We start from the raw sequence: 20396 nt of genomic DNA, 5'->3' as shown, positions 1-20396 counted from the left end.
TTCGTGTTGCAAGAGACAAGTTGGTTTTGGCAAAACATCATCCATCACATTGAACTAATGCTGTTAATATAAATTTTATTTGTTTTCTAGTCGTTTTTATGTAACATATATATGTGTGTGTGAGTTTTATAACTGAACAAGAACTCCAAAAGCTCAGAAATTTATACTGAGGACTTTTTTTTTTTTTGTATTTTTACACATTTCATTCTTGCAACAAATATTTACTGAACACTGACTATGGGCCAAGTATTCTTCTAAGTGCTATATTCTGAAATAATACCACATAATAAGAATCACCGGGGTCAAAACTGAGGCAGGTCCACAGGAATTTTCTTCCTTTAAGGAAAATTTTCCTTAACATCTTATTCAAATGTTAAAACATTACTCTACTCTCTGCAAGTAAGATCTGCTTCTCCTGCCATTTCTCAGAGCTAAACCTGCCTGTCTCGACCTCTCCTCACCTGTCTCCCCCCAACAGGTGGGGAACTACATCTACCCCCAGCATTTCAATACATCCAATCTGCCTCTGCTACCACCAATGCTAAACTGATACCACAGGCTGTCTGATAGACAGGTGTATGCTCATTTGGATTTAATATCCATTCACCTGACCTCATACTACTAAGTTAAACAGAGGAATTACAGTTAACCCAACTGCTACAAAATGATCACATTTAATTTGAAATTTGGTACCATAGATCATATTCAAAAATCAAATGGCATTCCTCTTAAAACTTGACTCTCTGTGGTACTATTCATATCTGCACTTTCCTATTTGCAATTAAACAGGAGAGCCCCACCTGGACTCAGAGAATAACTTGAGACCAAACTGTTAGCACTGCCAAAAGCTACAGAGAACAAAGGCCAACCTCAGGGTTAACTAGCCTTCTGAGTCATCAAGACCAAATACCTCACTCACTTCATAATGCTAATGTTTTTCTGTTTAGATTGCATAATGGAAGTCTGAAGAGTGCTAAATGATCCCCTTCAAAATGTTGGTCTGTATTTCAAAAAGATAACTTATTAAATATACTAGAAAAACCAATCACTGAAAAAATTACAGCCCTTAAAACTATGACTCTAAGGTTTACCAAGAGAAAAATTAAAAACACAAAAAACACTAAAGAATATATGCCTACACACATACACACACAAAAAATGACTAAAATTTTGAGAAGGTGGCTTCTTATTAAAACAACTGAAATATTAATTTCATAAATCTCACAGTCTTAAAGTCTATTTTTCTTACCTGAATATAAAAAAATTAAGGGAAAAAAAAGTACTTAAGATTTAAAAAGGTAATTCTTTCCCTATAAAAAGCATTACACTTAGGGTTTTTTCCTCCGGGTTCTTTGGCATGACTTAGAATGTACCAGTGGATAGCTACATGTGCTCTACACAGACATTTTTACCATTAAAAAAGATGCATTTAATATGAAAATCTCTAAAGCTATCAATCGAAAACGTCTGATGCAACTTTTTTAAAGATCAGTACAAACTAGAATTCTATTTTGTTTATTTACTCTAGAGAAACTTTGTATTAGAGGAAAAACAAAAACAAAGAGCATTAATAGTGCAAAAACAGTAGCACACAAAAGTGATTTGAACATTTAAGGAGAATATTTTCATTACAAAAGGTTTGTTGGTGTATTAGTTCGGCTATGGAAGAATGCCATCTAAAATCCAGATCCAGCAACTGGGGGAATGCAGTAGTTGTATTTTAAGTCAAACAGCTAATTAATGACTAAACAAAAGAATTTCAGTCTGGACAACATACATGGAGTACTAATATGTGTAATTATGAATAATCATTTGTGCAATCAGAAAGTTGCATTAGCATAATTATTTCTGGCTCTGGGCCTTAAAAATATTAACTTAAAATGCAGAAACCTTATAATAGTTCACCTAATAAAGATGTGAATGCCAAACTGATTATGGAATAAGAGCTGGTTCTTTAACAATTTTGCTCTGTTTAATACATTGTTTCTCCCCTACACTGGATATAAAAATCAAGCCCAACCCTCAAGTAATGCACAGGTTCAAAATTTCTACTTTTAATATTTTTTTCATCATCCAGAGCCTACATATTAATATTCATTAAGAATCAAAACTACGGGGAAAAAAAAAAAAGAATCAAAACTACGGGATCCCTGGGTGGCGCAGCGGTTTAGCGCCTGCCTTTGGCCCAGGGCGCGATCCTGGAGACCCGGGATCGAATCTCACGTCGGGCTCCCGGTGCATGGAGCCTGCTTCTCCCCCTGCCTATCTCTCTGCCTCTCTCTCTCTCTCTCTGTGTGTGACTATCATAAATAAATAAAAATTAAAAAAAAAAAAAAAAGAATCAAAACTACTTCCCTAAGAAATGAGTGCTTTTTTCTTCCTTTTTGTAAGTAGGCTCCACACCCAGTAGTGGGGCCCAATGCGGGGGATTGAATTCGCAACCCTGAGATGAAGACCTGAGCTGAGATCAAGAGTCAAACACTTAACTGAGCCACCAAGGCACCCCGAAATAGGTGCTACTTTAAAAAAAAAAAAAAAATTCATGTAAAAATACATTAAGTTAAAAAAAAATACATTGTTTATGTATAATACCTGAAGATCTAAATAAATAAAGAAGCAAAAAAATTCTATAAAACAAAAGGATGAGAAGTCACTAAACAGCTACAAGATCTTGAGAAAGTCTATTTGAAAGTATTCTTCAGGACAGAACTGGAGAGAGAATGGGCTCCGAAATCAGGCTACAAGGTTAGAGTCCAAAGTCCACCACTCTTGGGCTACCATATTATTTAACATCTCTGTGGCTCAGATCTCCTCATTGATACCATAAGGAAAATCACATCTGCCTCATAAGATGAATTTAAGGAGTAAATGTGATTATTCACATCAAGGACCCACCAATGTCTCACACACAGTACATCCTCAGTCAATGCTGGCTGCCATAATTACTGCCACCATCATCATCACCCAACTTTATCACCTGCAAGAACACGGGTGAAGGCTTTGTGTGGCTGAGAAAGCATAATCCAAAATGGATTTGTCTCTAGACAATACATTTATTTTGCACTTGCAAATAACATTTAAGAAGGGCAGGAGAGGGGATCTCTGGGTGGCGCAGCGGTTTGGCGCCTGCCTTTGGCCCAGGACACTGATCCTGGAGACCCGGGATCGAGTCCCACATCGGGCTCCCGGTGCACAGAGCCTGCTTCTCCCTCTGCCTGTGTCTCTGCCTCTTTCTCTCTCTCTATCATAAATAAATAAAAATTTAAAAAAAAAAAAAGAAGGGCAGGAGATTTTACCTATCCCAATGCATTAAGAAAGGTTCCTTAGCTGGGCCCTAAGACCTCCTTATCTCCCGGTAGTCTTCCTTTTTAGTGACTTTCAGCTTCACCAAATATTTGCATATGAACCCACAATACCAATCCTGTGTTAACTCTTTTTATTTTTTTTTAAGATTTTATTTATTTATTCATGATAGACACAGAGAGAGAGAGGCAGAGACATAGGCAGAGGGAGAAGCAGGCTCCATGCACCGGGAGCCCGACGTGGGATTTGATCCGGGGTCTCCAGGATCGTGCCCTGGGCCAAAGGGGCAGGCGCCAAACCGCTGAGCCACCCAGGGATCCCCTGTGTTAACTCTTTTTAATCCAAAATTAAATGACAGATTGGATTTGCCGAGTACACTAATGTGGTTAAGAGTTACGGGTCTGGGCAGCCCCGGTGGCCCAGCGGTTTAGCGCCGCCTGCAGCCTATGGTGTGATCCTGGAGACCCTGGATCAAGTCCCACTGCCTCTCTCTCTGTGTGCCTCTATGAATAAATAAATAAATAAATAATCTTTAAAAAAAATTTTTTAAAAAAGAGTTACGGGTCTTTGATTAAAAGCCAAGACAATGTTACAACAGAATGAACGTTCCTAAGAATTAGTAAACAACGTACAAGAAATTAAGCTTAGAGACAGGCCCTAACAAGAGTGCTATCTTGACCAAATTAGTTAACCACTTTTTACCACTACACCCTCATCACTAAAAGGAAATAATACTGCATATCTTGTAACGTTATCAAAAGGCTCAGAAGTAATTATACACAGTACCCAGCCACTAGCAAGGAACAGGGGCTCGATAAATGGCAAGACCTGAATGGGCACAATCTCACTCTCCACCTCTTAAGGAATACACTGTAAAAAAGCTAGGTTTTCTCAAATAATCACAAATATTACACTACAGGTCTCAGTAAAGGAAGTTCTCAAAAGTATGGAGGAGTCACATGATAGATATTCCAGAACTAAGCTGAACACATCCAGCAGAGAGTGAGCATGGGAGACAGAGACACCTCACAGAGGCAACTCCAGCCACCAGTCTGCTCTGTGGACATATGCTACAGAGTGACACGGAAAATGGGACTCAGATGTGCTCTCTGTTGCTCTCCCCCACCTCACACCCCTCCCAGGGAGAGCACCTTGTTCCAGGGAAGGGGGATCTAAAGCAGTTTTTGTACAACACTGCTCCTAAATACAAGCCAACGACTACATTTTGGTCTTCCACCAAAACACAGCAATCTATTCCAACCCCAGCAGGAGACAGGCCCTTACTAATGGCAGTATGGCTACACTTAAGTCTTCTGAGCAATTCAAGAGACCTCATGGGCATTCTGCCTAAGCATGACGCTGCCATGAGTGGGACCAAGGGCCCCAGTGAGACGAGTCCGCAGAGGTTCGCTTCCTTCAGGCTTATGTCTGTGTGCAGGGAAATGTGGGGAAATGCCAATACCCACTAGATCAAAGGAGGAACTGCTTCAACAGAAGCACTGATTGTTTGGTTCCTCCTGTTATCCAAGCCAGTTTAAAAAAAAAAAAAAAAAAAAAAAAAGACAGGTTACCATCACTGCATAATACTCTAAAGAATTAAGGACTCCTAAGTCTTCAGCTGTCACCAAGATTCCCCTATTTTTTCTTAAGGCCAAAAATAAACAAGAGAGCAAGCCCATGTCCTCTACATTGAAATGAAATATGGGCCAACTTTTAAATTCAGTTCTCTCCTAAGAGTTTTTGTCAGTGTGCAGCTGACAAATTACTGAGAGAACGGGTCACATGGAAAAGGGTGTGAGCCTTGGCCCCTGCTGGCCGAGCCACCCCTCCTGCCTCCCACCACCCACAGGAACATACTTTGTTCACTGACGTTTCCAGCAGCAGTGGCAGCTAGCACACAACAATCCATGTGTCTCAGAGCCCCCAGTTTCATGTTTCACCAGACAGAGGGGGCTGCAGTCTCCTCCCTGGACAGGGACTTTCATTAACACTGCAACCTAAACCAGTGATCTCCGAGGAATTCTGCAGCCCAGGGTCCTAGAAGTACAAAACAGCTCCGTATTTCCCTTTTAATCTCATCCTCTAGAAAAATTCTTTATTAGGTGTTTTATAATGTACCTGAACTATAAGTGGAACATGTCAAAACCAGAGGTAAATACGTGAAAGGTGAAGTCCCGTGCAAGGATCTGAACAGTCTACCAACTGAGCTTCAGATACTGTGACTCCAGCCTCAGAAGATCCTAAAGACCACAAATTTTAATTAAGCACTTGCTGGTTTCAAATATAATTTCAAGTCATAAGTAAATATAAACTGCCAACTTCACAGAAAACATAATATTGAAAAAAATATATACCAATCACGTGTTTTGTTTCATTTATAAATAAACTGGAACTACTGTATAATAGTAAAGTAGCAGATCCATATTTCAGAGAATGCTAAGAAACATACTGAGTTTTTAAGTAATTCATGACCTAGTTATGACCTACCAAATGGCTCCCAAATCATATTATTTTGCTGATAGAGCAATGGTCTATGATTAAAACTAATTTTCAGCATATTTACTTTGTTTTCATGTTTAAAATAATCAATGACTGATTAGAACAACAGGCCTCTACACTAGCTAATGTTCATCAACATAACAATATTCTGTCTAAGGGGGCAATATAATTTATGCAAATAACCAAAATATACATACCTTAAAAAGAAATATGAAATCAGTTGAGACAACATATCAAAGCTATGAGGGTCTAAGGAGGATTTAAATCTGTAAACTAGGATTAAAGTAGAGAGACTTTCACCCATATAACCTCTTAAAACTCAAAATAAAAGCACTCTAGGTCAAGAAGTTAAAACAAAATCACCTTAGAAAGATAAGGGTAATAAGCAGGCAGCACTATTGCCTCCTTGTGTCTTTCAACAAAACTGAGGGCCCGATTTAGAGCAGGGCGTTATATTTAAACAGCAACACAAACTGCCTTACACCAACTCTGGAAAACCAGTAATCACAATCAATTGAAGTCAAGGAATATTAAGTCCCAGATTGATGGAGCATACCGAGTTCTCATCACCACACTAAATGAGCATTACCCTAAATGGAAATATTCAGAATTCAAAATTAAAAAGATGACAAAGCAAACCACCTTAATATTAAGACTCCCAGACTAAGATTTACCAAAAACAAGAAACATCATCCAAGAAGATACTTTCATTCATTCTACTTTACCAATCTTCTAATTGGATGCCAAATATACAATCTACCATACAGCCTCCATTCTTAATTTAAAAAACTCCTATCATTAAGGTAAACCCATCAATTCTCCATGCAATTTCTTATCATCACAGAAGACTGAAAGCTGTTTTGCTAATAAGAAGCCTACCCTCACCAACTCTACAGAAACTTCACAGTCAAGACGCTGCATGTTCTGTGGAACACTGGGGCTGTCTCTTTATTAATTCATGACAACATAAGAACTAGCGTTTATCTGAGATGCAGGCAGAGTTAACCACCAAATGCAAGACGCTAAAATGCAAGAGAATACAAGTATAGTAACTCATGCTATCTTAGTAAGTCAGCGTGCACATTTTATATTTTCCAACACCGGCCAAGCAGATTAGAGATAGTTCAAGAAACGTTGGTTTCTGTTAAACCCAGATTAAATATTCTTCTCATTTACAATCCCCTAGTGCAATATTTTGATTTTAAAACTAATAAAAAGTAGTGTACTGTGCTAAATGACCTCACAACTTTGCCCTTAAAATAATTATACCCCTAAAAATAGAAATTTATCTACCTCATTAGTGTTCCAACGGTGCCTCTCTTTGGGTAAACTTGAACATTTCGGCAGACATTCAAGCAGCTTTTTCGGTAAAAAGATTTTTACATGACTACTATTGCTGTTCCCATGATCATCTATAAAGAAGAAAACAATAGATTCAGAGAAAATAATAGAGGAAAATCTCCTTTTAAGTATACTGGCAAGGTCAGAAACGGCAGCTTAGTCTGGTCACGGTGAGACCAAGAGGGCCATTCCTCTTGGTCAACAGAGCTCATTTACACACTGATCAGACAGGTGGCAGCAAGAATCTGGTCAAGAGGCTCTAAAGTAAGATCGAGCTTTTGCTCCATGACAAGCGAGTGAACAGGGAATATCCCAGCAGCTGCCCATAAACAGAACATTACTTTTCAAGGTTCTCCCACCAGGTTTCCATGAAGTACATCCAAATTGCAACAGGATTTAACCTCACAAAACCCAGAAATCTTCTATTAACCAGTTGAAAAAGGTTTTTAGGGAAGAGGAATTATAATAAAATGACTATTTTATTCATAAACTAATACTACTACATCCCCAAGAATACAAATGAGACTTACCCTTCAAAAGCAAATTACAAATCTTAGAAATACAAAGAATTTAAACCTGCAGTTAGCTACCTAGGTAAATAGAGAGGCTGGTCCTTCTAGCCTACATCTAAAAACATATCATTTTAATTAACTTGATTTACATATATACATATCTATTTCATTAATGTCTTTCATCAAAATGTAACTCTTCTAAATTAATGAAGAAAAGTTCATTACTTTCAGACAAGATGGCATGTCTCCCTGATATAATGTTTCCCAGACACCTTGTAGAAGAGATCATTCATTTCCTTTATGTATTATTTCATTCATTCATAGATTGTTTCTTGTTTCATTCCCGTAACAAAGTCTCTTTGCCTGGCTCAAAATCTCTTGCCAGTTTTGGCACATTTAGGTCCACGTTTTGAATTACCCAGTCCAAGTTTGTTTGTTTTTTTTTTAAATGCTAAAAGGAAGCCCCAATATCCAAAGAGTGCAATGCATAACCAGATACTAGGAGCAAGAAAATACTAAAGACTGAATTTGCTCCAGAAAATCATAGTTAAAATAACTTATTCTGATATAAAAAGGTATAATCAAAACACTGAACTCCAAATCAAGAATCCAAGATTCTGACCCAGTTCTGCTACTTTATAATTGTGTGACCTTGGGTAAGTTACTTAATATTCTCAGTTTTCTAAATCAAGGAGAATTAAGTAATCACCAATTCTCCTCCAGGCATAAATCCCTATGAAATTTACTGCCATTCAATAAATTTAAATGCCTTACAATTAAAGAACCTTATAGAGGCATACAGGAATTAGTTAATAATATTAAAACTGAAATACAACAATATATCTTTCTAGTCATTTACTGTAATTTTGTTTAGCAGAGCCTATTTTTTGAACATGTGAAAACATAAAATAATAAAAAATTTTCTACAATCACAACAAAATCCTCTCCAAACATGCTTCATCTGATTAACACATTTCTTCTCAAGGAAAAGATCTTAACAGAAAAATATTGGGCACAGAAATAAAGCCTAAAAAATTTACTACATCATGTGGAAATATTTTAAAGGGAGGAACTTAAGAGAATTTTAGTGTACTAAATCTTTTTTGGTCCATGAACTACACAACCAATTGAATTATAATGCCCAATCCTCTATTTCTGTAAGCAGTATAAAAACTTAAAAACTGTTTTTAAGAATCTAAAATTTTTAACAGCAAACTAAAATTAAACTTTTTAAAAATCTTGCTGTGAAACCAAAAAACAAAGTGTTCAACTAAGAGAGTGTTCATAGAAAGTTCTGTATTAATTACCCTCTATAAAACCAGTGTAATGTTATGTGCTTATGCATGCTCCCTGCACTTCATCCTCCCAAGGGAGGCACCATGGGCCATAAAACTTTAAAGCGCAGAATACCAAATCACATGAGACTTTACCTCCCTTCTCTCTTCCCCTAAAGAGGTTTTATTCTCTTCTCTTTTTTTTTTAAATCTCCCATGATGTGTACAATTCTGAAAGTAGAGGTGAAATTCTAAAATGTATACTCAATTCAAATAGTCACCATTTACAGGATGCCTTTTACCATTTACAGGATGCCTTTTATGAAAACAGTATTACACTAGGTGCTCAATCAATAGGCTTACTATGAACTATGTATGACTAGTCATAGCTCTGAGAAAATTATTATTTAAAGTGTGATTTTGAACAATAATGAATAGATGATTAAACCCCAGCTTCTATTTTTATGTTTATGATCACAACCTGATATTAATTATCTGTTCTTTTAAGCCTCCTTGAGAGACCCAGGTGTCCTGTGGCTATAAAACATAGTTGTGTGTGTATACTCCTACATATGTGTATACACACGTACACATGGATAGACATGTGTACTCCTGCCTGTGTGTACATATATGTACATGTACATACATGTGTGCACGCGCCCACATGTGCATGCACGTGGAGATAAAGAAAGGTACTCAACAGCACAACTAACTGCCACCGAAAAGGCTCTGTCTTCTATTCTGATACCAAATCAGGCAGTGGTGAATCGGTCCAAAGGCTTTTAAAGAGGGAAAGGAGAATGGCTGTGTAAGCACTGTCTCAATCAAGATTCCAAATATAGTACTTTATGGGGATGTGCAGCCATGGGTTCAAAAGGAAGAGGAGTATGACAGGCCAATGGGTTCCCCTTAATCAGTTTTTAAACTGTGCTATATCTAGAATTTTAGGTTCATGCTGAATATAAATTGGATGTTTTTTAGAAACATAACAATGGGTAAGTTTTCCCACTGTGCATTATGAAGATGGCGATTTTAATACCAGAGAAAGAATATTAGGAACTCAAACAGGCAGAATCTCACAACTTGTATTTTCAAATTTCAGTTTTTCCAGTTACAGTTGTGATGGGAAAACAACTCTACCTTCACACTGGAAAAGAACTGCTCACATGGCCATACTCTACAAAACTCTGTTTTTTTATTAAAAGCTGCTTTTTCATTGTTTTTAGAATAACTATAAATGATATAATAATTAGATAAATTCATGTGCCAGTTTTTAAATGTTCGTCTCAGTACTAACACTATTAACAGTATCTTGAGTTGCCACTGAAAGTAAAGTATGTACTACTGGTTTCAACTGTATCTCAGCATTTAATCCAAATAGTTAAACTCTGACACTACAACATGGAAGTGTCAACCAAAGACAGTAAAACATTTCATTATCTGGCAAAATATGCGTGTATGATATATGACTTTGCAAAATAGTTTTCTAACCTACTTCACAATAAAAATAACTAGTGAAGCTCTTGAAATTGACAGATGATGTGCTTGGCTGACAGCTATAATTCTAGAGAATGTACCATCCTTTCCAGACAACCTTCAAATATTTTCCAAACAATAATTTTAGAAACATAGTACAATTTAACAGAAGCTCTCTAAAACGTGCAAAAAATGCTCATTTGCTTAGTTAATTAGGCAAAAAGTAAAATTCTTGTTTTCATGTGTTATTTCCGAAAACTCACATGACCAAATCTTTTATTTAAATCCAAAAAAATGTGTTCAAACCCTCTCCTTGGAACACACTACTGACTCCTATAAGGAAAATTATAACTATATTAACTGTAACCTGGAATTGATAACATCCATTTTATTTTGATTTATAATTTAAAAAATTAAATAATTTTGGTTCTGTGAAATGGGAGACCTGGGTGGCTCAGCAGATGAGTATCTGCCTTCAGCTCAGGGGGTAATCCTGGGATCCGAGATCGAGTCCTGCAACAGGCTCCTCTCCCTCTGCCTATGTCTCTGCCTCTCTATGTGTGTATGTCTCTCTCGAATAAATAAATAAATAAATCTTTAAAAAATTGGGGGCTCCGTGAATAATTATGAACACTGTTATTCAATCAAGTCGATTATGATTAATCTCTCAACCTCTAGACCAAACTGTTTAAAATAAGTTGGTATAACAGTGTATCCAATTGCCAAATCTTATTAGGAATATATTTGATCAACAACTTGGAGTGGTAAAATTAAAAGGAAGCTCTACAATTTTTCTGTTCAGCTCTAATTATTATGTGCTTAGATTTAATTAGTAGGATAGGAACTGATTCAGGAAAACATAAGCACATATTGTTATATTCAAGTCAGCACAGCACTCACAGCAGCAAATACCGCCATCAGTAACCTAAGACCTTCAAATCACTAGGCATCCAAAATAAATATTAATTAAGCAACAATGTGCTTAATTATGTGCCAAGCATCAGTATGCTATCTCTCTAAAAGAAATTCTCCAAAATGAATTACTCAATTGTAATTATCTAAAAGACTTTTTTAAAGTTGAAAAAAACTAAAATATAATAGTTTTTTTTTTTTTTTTTCCATAGGAAACATAACTAGTTCTGCTACTTAACAAGCCTTTTCCTCTCCTTAGAGTCTGTGATCGTCAAATCTCACCCTGTCTTTTTAGGTGGCCCACGTTTATCCTCTCCCTGTCAATCATACCACCAAATCTCTAGTCCGGCTTTAAGTCAACTCCTAACTCAGGTTCAATAAGCTTCTCACTATTTAGTTTCATTTACATTTTCAATTTTAAAATATGTGAATAGAGGCAGATAAAGTGGGAACACAGAAGGTATGCAATCAATTGCTTCAATTTGGATTTAGGGGTATCCTCTCCTGCTTCATTCCATTCAATTTCAATTTGAGCAGCACGTGATCAAGTAAACTTATTTTCTACTATTTACTATGAAGTAAACATTTGTGGGGACTCTACATCAGGCATCCAGAAAGAGATTTTACATTGCGTTCTCTCATTTAATTTTCACAATTACCCATCAGGGCATAATTACCCCCACTTTACAGATGAAGAACCTGAGATTCGGATTAACCTGCCCAGGAGCCGCAGCTAGTGACTCAAATGGGATTCAAACATGACCTGTGGTTTTTCCCACAATACCACATGGCTCCTACTCAAAGTCCCAGGAATTGGATACTAGAATTATAGAATTATTGTATTAGTATCTAACTAATTTGCAGAGTGCTTTGAATTTCCCATGTGATTAAACACTTTGCCTTTTTGAACCCTCACAAAAACTTGACAAGGGAGTAGTATTTTGCTACCCCGCCGAAGGATTAAGTAACTCATCTAAGATCACACAGCAAGTTAAAGGCAGAACCCAGATCCCCTAAGGCCTGGTCACAGGCTATTTCCACTGCACTACGATGATGGAATTACTCTCACTGCCAAGCCCACCCCTTCCTGTAAGTCAAAAGCTTTTCGAATCCTACCTTCTAGAGGTGGCACGGTGTTGAGAACACAGTAGGTGCTAGTTCCGCAGAATACACTTTGGGAAACGCTCTAAGGAAACAGAAAATAAAATGTAAAACTAATCTTTGAAAAAGATATATACTGGCTCTTCTGTGATATTCCTGCCAAAGATGCAAAACCTGAATCTAATCATGAAGAAACATCAGACAAATCCAAATTGAGGAACATTCCACAAAATGACTGGCCTGTAATCTTCAAGAGTGTCAAGGTCATGAGAGTCAAAAAGGACTGAGAACTGTTCTGTATTAAAGGAGTCTGAAGAGACAAGACAGTGTGACCCAGGGTCCTGACTGGACCTTTCTCTACAAAGGTCACCGCGGCGTCACCCGGCACAGCTGCAGGAGCATCTGAGGATCAGAGGGTAGAAATGTCTCAGTGTTAATTTCCTGATTTTGATCACCGTATGGTGGTTACAGAGAATGTTCTCATCTCTGGTTTGCAGGAAATAGGTAAGCAAGTATGTGAGGATAATGAAACATACCAGCAACTCGGTCTCACACAGTTCAGGGGGGAAAGAGCTCTTCGCACTACACCTGCAATTTTTCTGGAGACATAAGAGGGGTTTCAAAATATTATGTGTGTAAAAAAAAAAAAAAAAAAAAAAAGACACATGCTGGTAAACACATATTATGTGTATCATTTTTTCAATAGGGACCATATGTGCTGTACATACAGGAAATGTTTGCTAAGGAGAACCAATGCCACATCATTTTGTAGATCAGTCAGGATTCAACAGCATTGCTAACCATTTCTCAACAGTGAGCCCAACCCCCAACTTGTTCCAAAGGATCTAATGAGTGCCAACTAACAGTACAACAGGTGCAGTAAAGTCAGGAAGAAGTTGGAAGACCAGGTCTCTGTTCTCAGGCTGCTTCATGTAAATAAAATTATAGTTTTCATGTAAAAAAAAAAAAAAAAAAAAAACTACACAACAGTAACTTTAAAAAAAGGAAAACAATTTCTGTGAGTCTTGTCAGTCCATTATTTCGGTCCTAAAAATATCCTTCTTCAGTTGCAGTATTAAAAAAAAATTTTAGATTATTCATCCTGCATTATAAACCACGTATTTATATACTTAGGAAACCAAGGATAGTTTATAAATTCAACAACCACCCTTAACATTTTATATTTAAAATATGAAAAGCTCAGTTCTCTCACTTACTAGCTAACCCTTGAAAAAGTAAACTACCCTCTCTGTATGATCTCATCAAAAAAGGTAGTGATGGTGCCCTCTCTCTCCTATCTCACAGGGTGTTGGGAGAATTCCATGGGATGATGTATACAAAGTGCTTTAAATTCAAAACTACAACACAACTATGAAGTGCTACTGTTTCTGTGCTTGGGAAGCATAATCCTTAACAGTGTTAACATTTTTTAAGAACTGAGGATTCCGTGGATTTTTTTTGTGCCAAAGAGTGTTGAAATCAGACTAAACTTGACCTATGAACTTTTCATTTTCCTCTCCTTATATCCATGATCAAGTGTTTCACCATAGATTAGGTCTTTGTCCACAATGTGACTGCTAGCTACCAGGATAAACCATCAGTTCCCTAATTATTTACTGTTTCTGGAAAATTCTTGTTCCAGGGCTATTACTGTCTCTTCCTGTTTTGTTTTGTTGTTGTTTTAATTTTTTTTTAAAGATTTTATTTATTTATTCATGAGAGACACAGAGAGAGAGGGAGAGACACAGGCAGAGGGAGAAGCAGGCTCCATGCAGGGAGCCTGATGTGGGACTGGATCCTGGGACTCCAGGACCTCGCCCTGAGCCAAAGGCAGGCGCTTAACTGCTGAGCCACCCAGGCGTCCCACTTCCTGTTTTATTTAATCAATAGTGGTGCCTACTGATTAAACAACCTGTGGTAACATCAGAGCCTAAGAATTCTCCCTATAAACTATGGACTATGCTCAGTATCCATGTATCCTTTGGAAAAATCAACATTCATCTCTTCTCCAACTGTGAGCATAGAATTACAGGACATTATAAAGAGTGGCTGATGTAAAGCCAACAACAGTCTGACTTCGAGTAACATCTGCAAGAGCCGCCGGCAACAGCCTTCTAACCACAGAATGCAACATCTCATCTTAACATCATTTCAGAATTGAAACTTGAAATTTTATGATGTTAAAAAGAATGTGCTACATTCAAGGCTTAACATTTTCTGGCTTCCTATTACCCAAAAAAGATAGTATAAGTTTACCACTTAACAAGACATCTTAACAAATCTTAACGTCAAAAGATTTAAAAATGACTAGCATACAGTGGGACACACTAATGAATGGCTTCATAAAAAGGACTTTTACACTTAACTTCAAAGTTCAACAATAGGTAAATAAGCAGTAAAACATACCAAATCACAAATCAGAAGAATTAAATACTAAAAAAAGAAAAAGTAACAAATATCACGAACAATGGACTATGACTTCTCTTCAACACTGACATAATAAAGTCTTAATAGTTAACCAGAAAAGAAACTCACTCACATAAACTGAGAGTGAAATCAAGTCATTCCAGCCTCAAAAACACCCGATTCTCAAGGGAAAGAATCTAAAACACAAGAAAACTTCCATGAGAAATGGCTACCCCATACTGAAGACCCACAGGCCAGACTCTGGGATAGGCCTTTCACTCTGCAGACCCTCAAGATCAATTCCTAAAACCTGTTCACAACACCAACCCAGAGGTGGCTCTGGGAGGGAGGAGCACCAGATTGAGGGTCTGCAGACGGAGCCTCCATCCCAGTCCTACTAACTGCTTAGCAAACAGCTGGCCTCTCTGTCCCCAGGACAACACTCTAAGTGCAAGTGCCAGGACAGACAGGTCTGGGGCCAAGTCCACCCTCAGCTGCACATCTCCAGGCTGCCCTCCCCGCCCGGCCCCCCAGGGCTAACTCTTCAGCTTGATCATCCTTTGAGAGCCTTCCAATGATCAATCGCCTTACCAGTGCCATCTGAGCAGCCTGCATTTTCCTCTGTATCGTCATAACTCCTAGTTGTTCTACAAATATTAAAGGAGCATCTGACATGTGCCAGATGCTACCCTAGGAGCTGGGACCTAGCAGTGAACAAGACAGACAAAGGTCCTACTCTCGTGGGGTACCTGCCAGTGGGGGAAGCAGGTGGTAAGCAGGGCAAATGCTATGGATATACAATGGGTGGTGCAGAAATCAGGTAAGGAAGACACACCATATCTGAACGTATACCCACGAGCGGAATAAAATGCCTCTTTGACTGAAGCATCAAGAAAGCTGGCTTCTCTCATCAACCAGATGAGTGGCTCTCAGTTTGACTGCATGTCCGTTGTCCAAGGATATTTTCTGAATGCTGATGCCCAGGCTGCAATCCTGACCAGGTAAGTCAGAATGAGTGGGGCTGGGACCTAGGTATCAGTATTTTGAAAGGTTCTCAAGTGATCCCAAGATATATCCAAAGATGAGGACCACTAAAATAAACAGCTGTGTGACTCTGGGCAACCCCCTACTTTAAACCAGTTTCCTCAACAGTAAAATGGGGGGTTGACCTTCAACAGAGCAGCCCCAACTTAAACATGCACATGGGTCCCTTGAGGGGTTAAAATGCAGGTTTGGATTCACAGGTCTCAGTGTGGCCCCTCTAAGAGGCCCCCCCAGGTGATGCCCATGCCAGGATTCAGGGCCATATCTTGAGTATCAGGAACTAGACAGCCTAAAAGATCAGGAATTCACTTAAAAATATCCTTCCAGTCATAACATCTCTCCATAATTCTATGAATTCCTAACAGACTATAAAAAAGCACATTTGTCTGTTAACACAAATTATGACACAAAACTATACCAGAAAATCCAAGCAAGATAATTAAAAGAAACTACAAGGATGGTTACTCAGTGTCCAGTGTCTCTGGAAGTATCCAAGAGGGGAGAAATACAGAAGCTCTATAAAATATATTCCCTGCCTTCACAAAGTACTCTACCAAGTTGCAGACAATACTAAAAAAATGTCATGAAGGAACAATACATAATTTACTAATAGCAAAAAGGAAGAGATAGTAGCAGTAGAGAAACTCAGTTAACTATCTGTGTACCAAGCACAAATTCTCTGGAGGCGTGGACTCTCTTCAGAGAACCTAGGTCAGGATATGACACACAGTTCTGGGACGCTGAAATAAATGAAACAAAATGCTATATAATGAGATGTGGTTTCAGGCTTTTGAACAGAGAAGTTGCATGATGAAAACTGTATTTACAGTTCTTTGAAATAAGGACTCAGAATGTTTAAGTCTCCATAGAGTCCCTTTAAAGTCAACTGAGGCCCCACACAGCTCATCAAATCAAAGATGGAGAGAGCCTACACTGAATGCCAATAAGCGACTTGTATCAATTAGAAATAATACATTAAAAAACTTTTGTCACATATTTTATCATGACTTAAACTGATTCTTGAAATTCACTGGTCATCCCATATAACATGACATCTAAATAATCAAAATTAAAGCTGAGTCCGAAATTCCTAGCACCGTGACTAAACTCACCAGTGTTGCCCAGCGTTCTAGGCATTATGCCTAGACCAGTTAGGGATGCTACTCAGAGCAACTGTATCATGGCTCAAATACTATAAATATTTACTTCTTGCTGGTGTAAAGTCCAAAACAGGTGTTCTTGATCAGTAGAGGGCTCCCCTCCAAGCAGCAGCTCTGGCACCCGTGCTCCTTCCATCTTGCGGCAGGTAACCTCCTTGGTCACTAGGCTCTTCTGCCTCAGCCAGCACAAAGGGCAAGGGCTGGGGGAACCATGCCTGGAGGGTTCTACGGGGCCAGGCCTGGAAGTGGCACACTTCCCTGCTCTCATTCCATTGGCTAGCATTTGGCCACAAAGCCACGCCTAACTGCAAGACAGGCTGGGAAATGTGGTCTGGCTACATGCCCAGAAGAGGAGATGGATTTCTTGATCAGCTAGCAGTCTCTTGCACAATGCCATTTGTGTTTTGTTTTGTTTTGTTTTGTTTTGTTTTTAATTACAGAACAATCACTCCTTTCAGAAATGTCTTCTGTTAACCAAAAAGCCCACCTTTAATCCCTAAGGCTATTCAGCAGCTAAAACCAATCTACTAGTTTTTCTTCTCTGATAAATATTTTTCTAACATTCTTAAAATAAGACTATCTCAAGGGCATCCTTAAAGGGATGTCTGGCTTTTGGTCCCGGTATCTCCAGTACTTAATACTTAATGTCTGGCACACAAAGGAAGCTCAAATGATGGTTGAATTCCCAGATGAATGACCTTCCCAGAAACTGTGGAAAGGAAAAAGAGTGGCCCCACGTCTTGTGGTGGCGATGGTGGGATTTACTGCAGCCATCAGCGGTCTTAAGACCCGTTCTCCTTCCCCTACTGCTGCCCTGAATTGCCACCCCTCCTCTGGTCCCCTAAGAGGCAAGCAGCAAAGACAAAAACTACTTCAGACCTACTAAGAGGAAATAAGGGGTGAAAAGCCTCAGCAGTGCTCACAGACACCCAGAGAGCCAACACTTTTCTGGCGAGAGCACAGGCCTGCCAAACAAGAAGGAACATGAGGTCTGGCAAAGGCCCTGCTCAGGAGACACTCCATAAAATCAGGGTAATGATCTCTGAGACTGTACCGCCTAAACTCAAGTAACTTCATCCTCTTTCTGAACCACAAAAGCTTAGTGGAGAAAAAAATTAGGTGGTACAGTACAAAAATATTTTGTGCACACATATTACCTCTTTTCAAGAAGTTTAAAATACACTACAGGTGCTACTGTAATAACCCTTAGAACATTCCTGTGGGACAGAGACACAATTAAAGTATGTACTTAAGTTAAAAGGAAAACCGTCTGATAGGTGGCAGACTCCCTACCACCAGGGCTGGCTCAATAAAAAAAGTGAAGCCGTCAACTCTCAGGTAATTGGGGCACAAGCCATTTTAGGCTCTCAAATGGAGTTCAACACCTAGAATTGAGTTCAAAAGCAAACAACTAGAGAAAACAAACCACAAAACAGCTGAAGTCCTACGAGGCTTATACAGGAACTAATACAACAATATATAAAGCCTGATTTATGACCTGAGAAATCACATTAATTGATTCGCTATTACCAGAGATTCATGTAAAGCGTATTTAAAGTGATTTCAGAATGAAAAAAAAATTATTCTTTCTAGATATGAATCATTGTATCATTAGAATTTTCATAAATTTAATTTGGCTAGGAAGCCAGTACATTCAATATTCTGAAAATAATCAAAGAGCACTTATTAAATGTCCACATTTATACAGATTCTAGAACATGTTCAGAAAAAAAAAAGATATAAAATTTAAAATTACACTGTTTTAGCAGCACTTATCATTACCAACACTAATAATAAGAACTTTTTTAACTCCTCAAAGATAGAGCACTATAAAATATCAACAAAATCAGCCCAATAAATTAGGCCTTCTATCTGATATTACGCATGAGTACCAAGCATTTTCATATGTAAAATCCTATTTTGGCCCCAGCAGGCAGCAGAGCAGACATGATGCCCATGCTAGAAAAGGAGTCACCACAGCATGGGCACAGACACTTGCCAAGGCCACCGGCTAGAGAAGAGCAGAGCAAGAATCAGGAGCGGGTCTTCCCACACACTCCAGTCTGTCTCCACAAGAACAAAGGCTCTCTCTCTCCCTAATGATGCAATAATGCTTCTCTACAAGGAAACGGTGCAGAAGTTTGGGCAGAGGAAGTACACGAGGCACTCTGTCAGAAAAGCTAAAGCAAATGTAGACACTGAAGGATATCCAAGAATATCCAGCACCTTAACTGGAGTTCAGCGTCTGCAAGGAAAGACTAACGAGGGAACGCACCACAGTACTACATACTCCTAGATGTTCATCTGCTGGAAAGACCTTCCATGCTCCTCAAACACTTTTTTTTTTGGTCCATGACCTATCAGCACTTGCTACTGCCCAAAAACTAAACCTCATCAAAACTAAAGGAGAGAATGACACCCTTTCTCATAACAGACCAATGAGACGAACACCAAGAAAAAGGCAGCCACACTCCCCCTGAATGGAACTCAAGCTATGTGGGCACCTCACCTAATCTGCACACAGCCAGAGCTAGGAAGGAAGCTAAGACACATTCTGAGGCCAAAAGAGATTTTTACAAAGTCCACTCACCGAAGCTCCCACACCTTACTGTGAGAAGAGCTCTCTGATCCATATTCCTAGCTTGATTATTATTAAATTACCCACAGTTCTAATAAGCTTAATTATCAGGTTGCCAACCCCAGAGAAGATCAGAAACAACAAATGAGAAGGGGAAAGGATAGCTGGAAATTAACAGATCAGTAGAAGCAAAAGAGTGACAAGAGACAGCAAGGACAGATCTTTCACTAACAATAAAAACTGGATACAAGGGCTTGAAAGGTACAGCAGTTTGGGGTCATTTATCATAAAAGCAAACACTACTCAAAAGGCTTTAAAAATAGCACAGTATTAAATAAAGCCCAGTTCAATAACTTAGGTAGAACATAACAAAATGAACCCATGTTAACAAGTAAAATGTACATTAAAATCCACATATCCTACTAAACATGGGGCTCAGGAGAGAACGCACAGTTTAATACTTTTGTTTGCACGCCACTTTACATTCAATAAAATACTTCCATAGGAATTACCTCATTTGGTCCTAAGATCCTAAGGCAAGCAAGGCAGATACATCTGCTGACCAAGAATTTGCTGGTTAATTATTTAATTTTAGCAAGGCAGAAGGGGTTACCAATGGCAATTATAATACAGCCTCTTCATCTGTTTAAAAGGAAGGAACACGCACCCACCGTGTTAAGGGATGAAGAGAGAGGCCAGGGAAGGTTTCCAGAGCAATGTTGCCAACAACTGTAGTTGAACCCTCACTTGGAACTTCACTCCAAACTTCCCTCTCTAAAATTTTCCATTC

The 20396-nt window shown here is 38.5% G+C and overlaps 1 protein-coding gene across 12 annotated transcripts in view; it reads right to left on the bottom strand.

The window, feature by feature from the left end:
* CAMTA1 (calmodulin binding transcription activator 1) overlaps positions 1-20396 on the bottom strand; it is an 848163-nt gene that overhangs the window by 807188 nt on the left and 20579 nt on the right. For 4 of the 12 annotated variants that reach the window (XM_038537827.1, XM_038537828.1, XM_038537831.1 and 1 more), the window contains exons 1-3: positions 17075-17299; positions 12434-12503; positions 7096-7214 (exon numbers count right to left, since the gene is read on the bottom strand). In XM_038537827.1, coding sequence (XP_038393755.1) covers positions 7096-7214; positions 12434-12503; positions 17075-17296 — 411 coding nt within the window. In that variant the 5' untranslated portion in view covers positions 17297-17299. Of the gene's footprint in view, positions 1-7095; positions 7215-12433; positions 12504-17074; positions 17306-20396 lie in introns of those variants that run through there. The other 8 variants (XM_038537825.1, XM_038537826.1, XM_038537829.1 and 5 more) reach the window with 5 other exon arrangements.

This window comes from Canis lupus, chromosome 5 (assembly GCF_011100685.1).
Source record: "Canis lupus familiaris isolate Mischka breed German Shepherd chromosome 5, alternate assembly UU_Cfam_GSD_1.0, whole genome shotgun sequence".
NCBI lineage: Eukaryota > Metazoa > Chordata > Mammalia > Carnivora > Canidae > Canis > Canis lupus.
The sequence above is the reverse complement of the archived record's forward strand: the minus strand, read 5'-3'. Positions and strand labels throughout refer to the sequence as shown.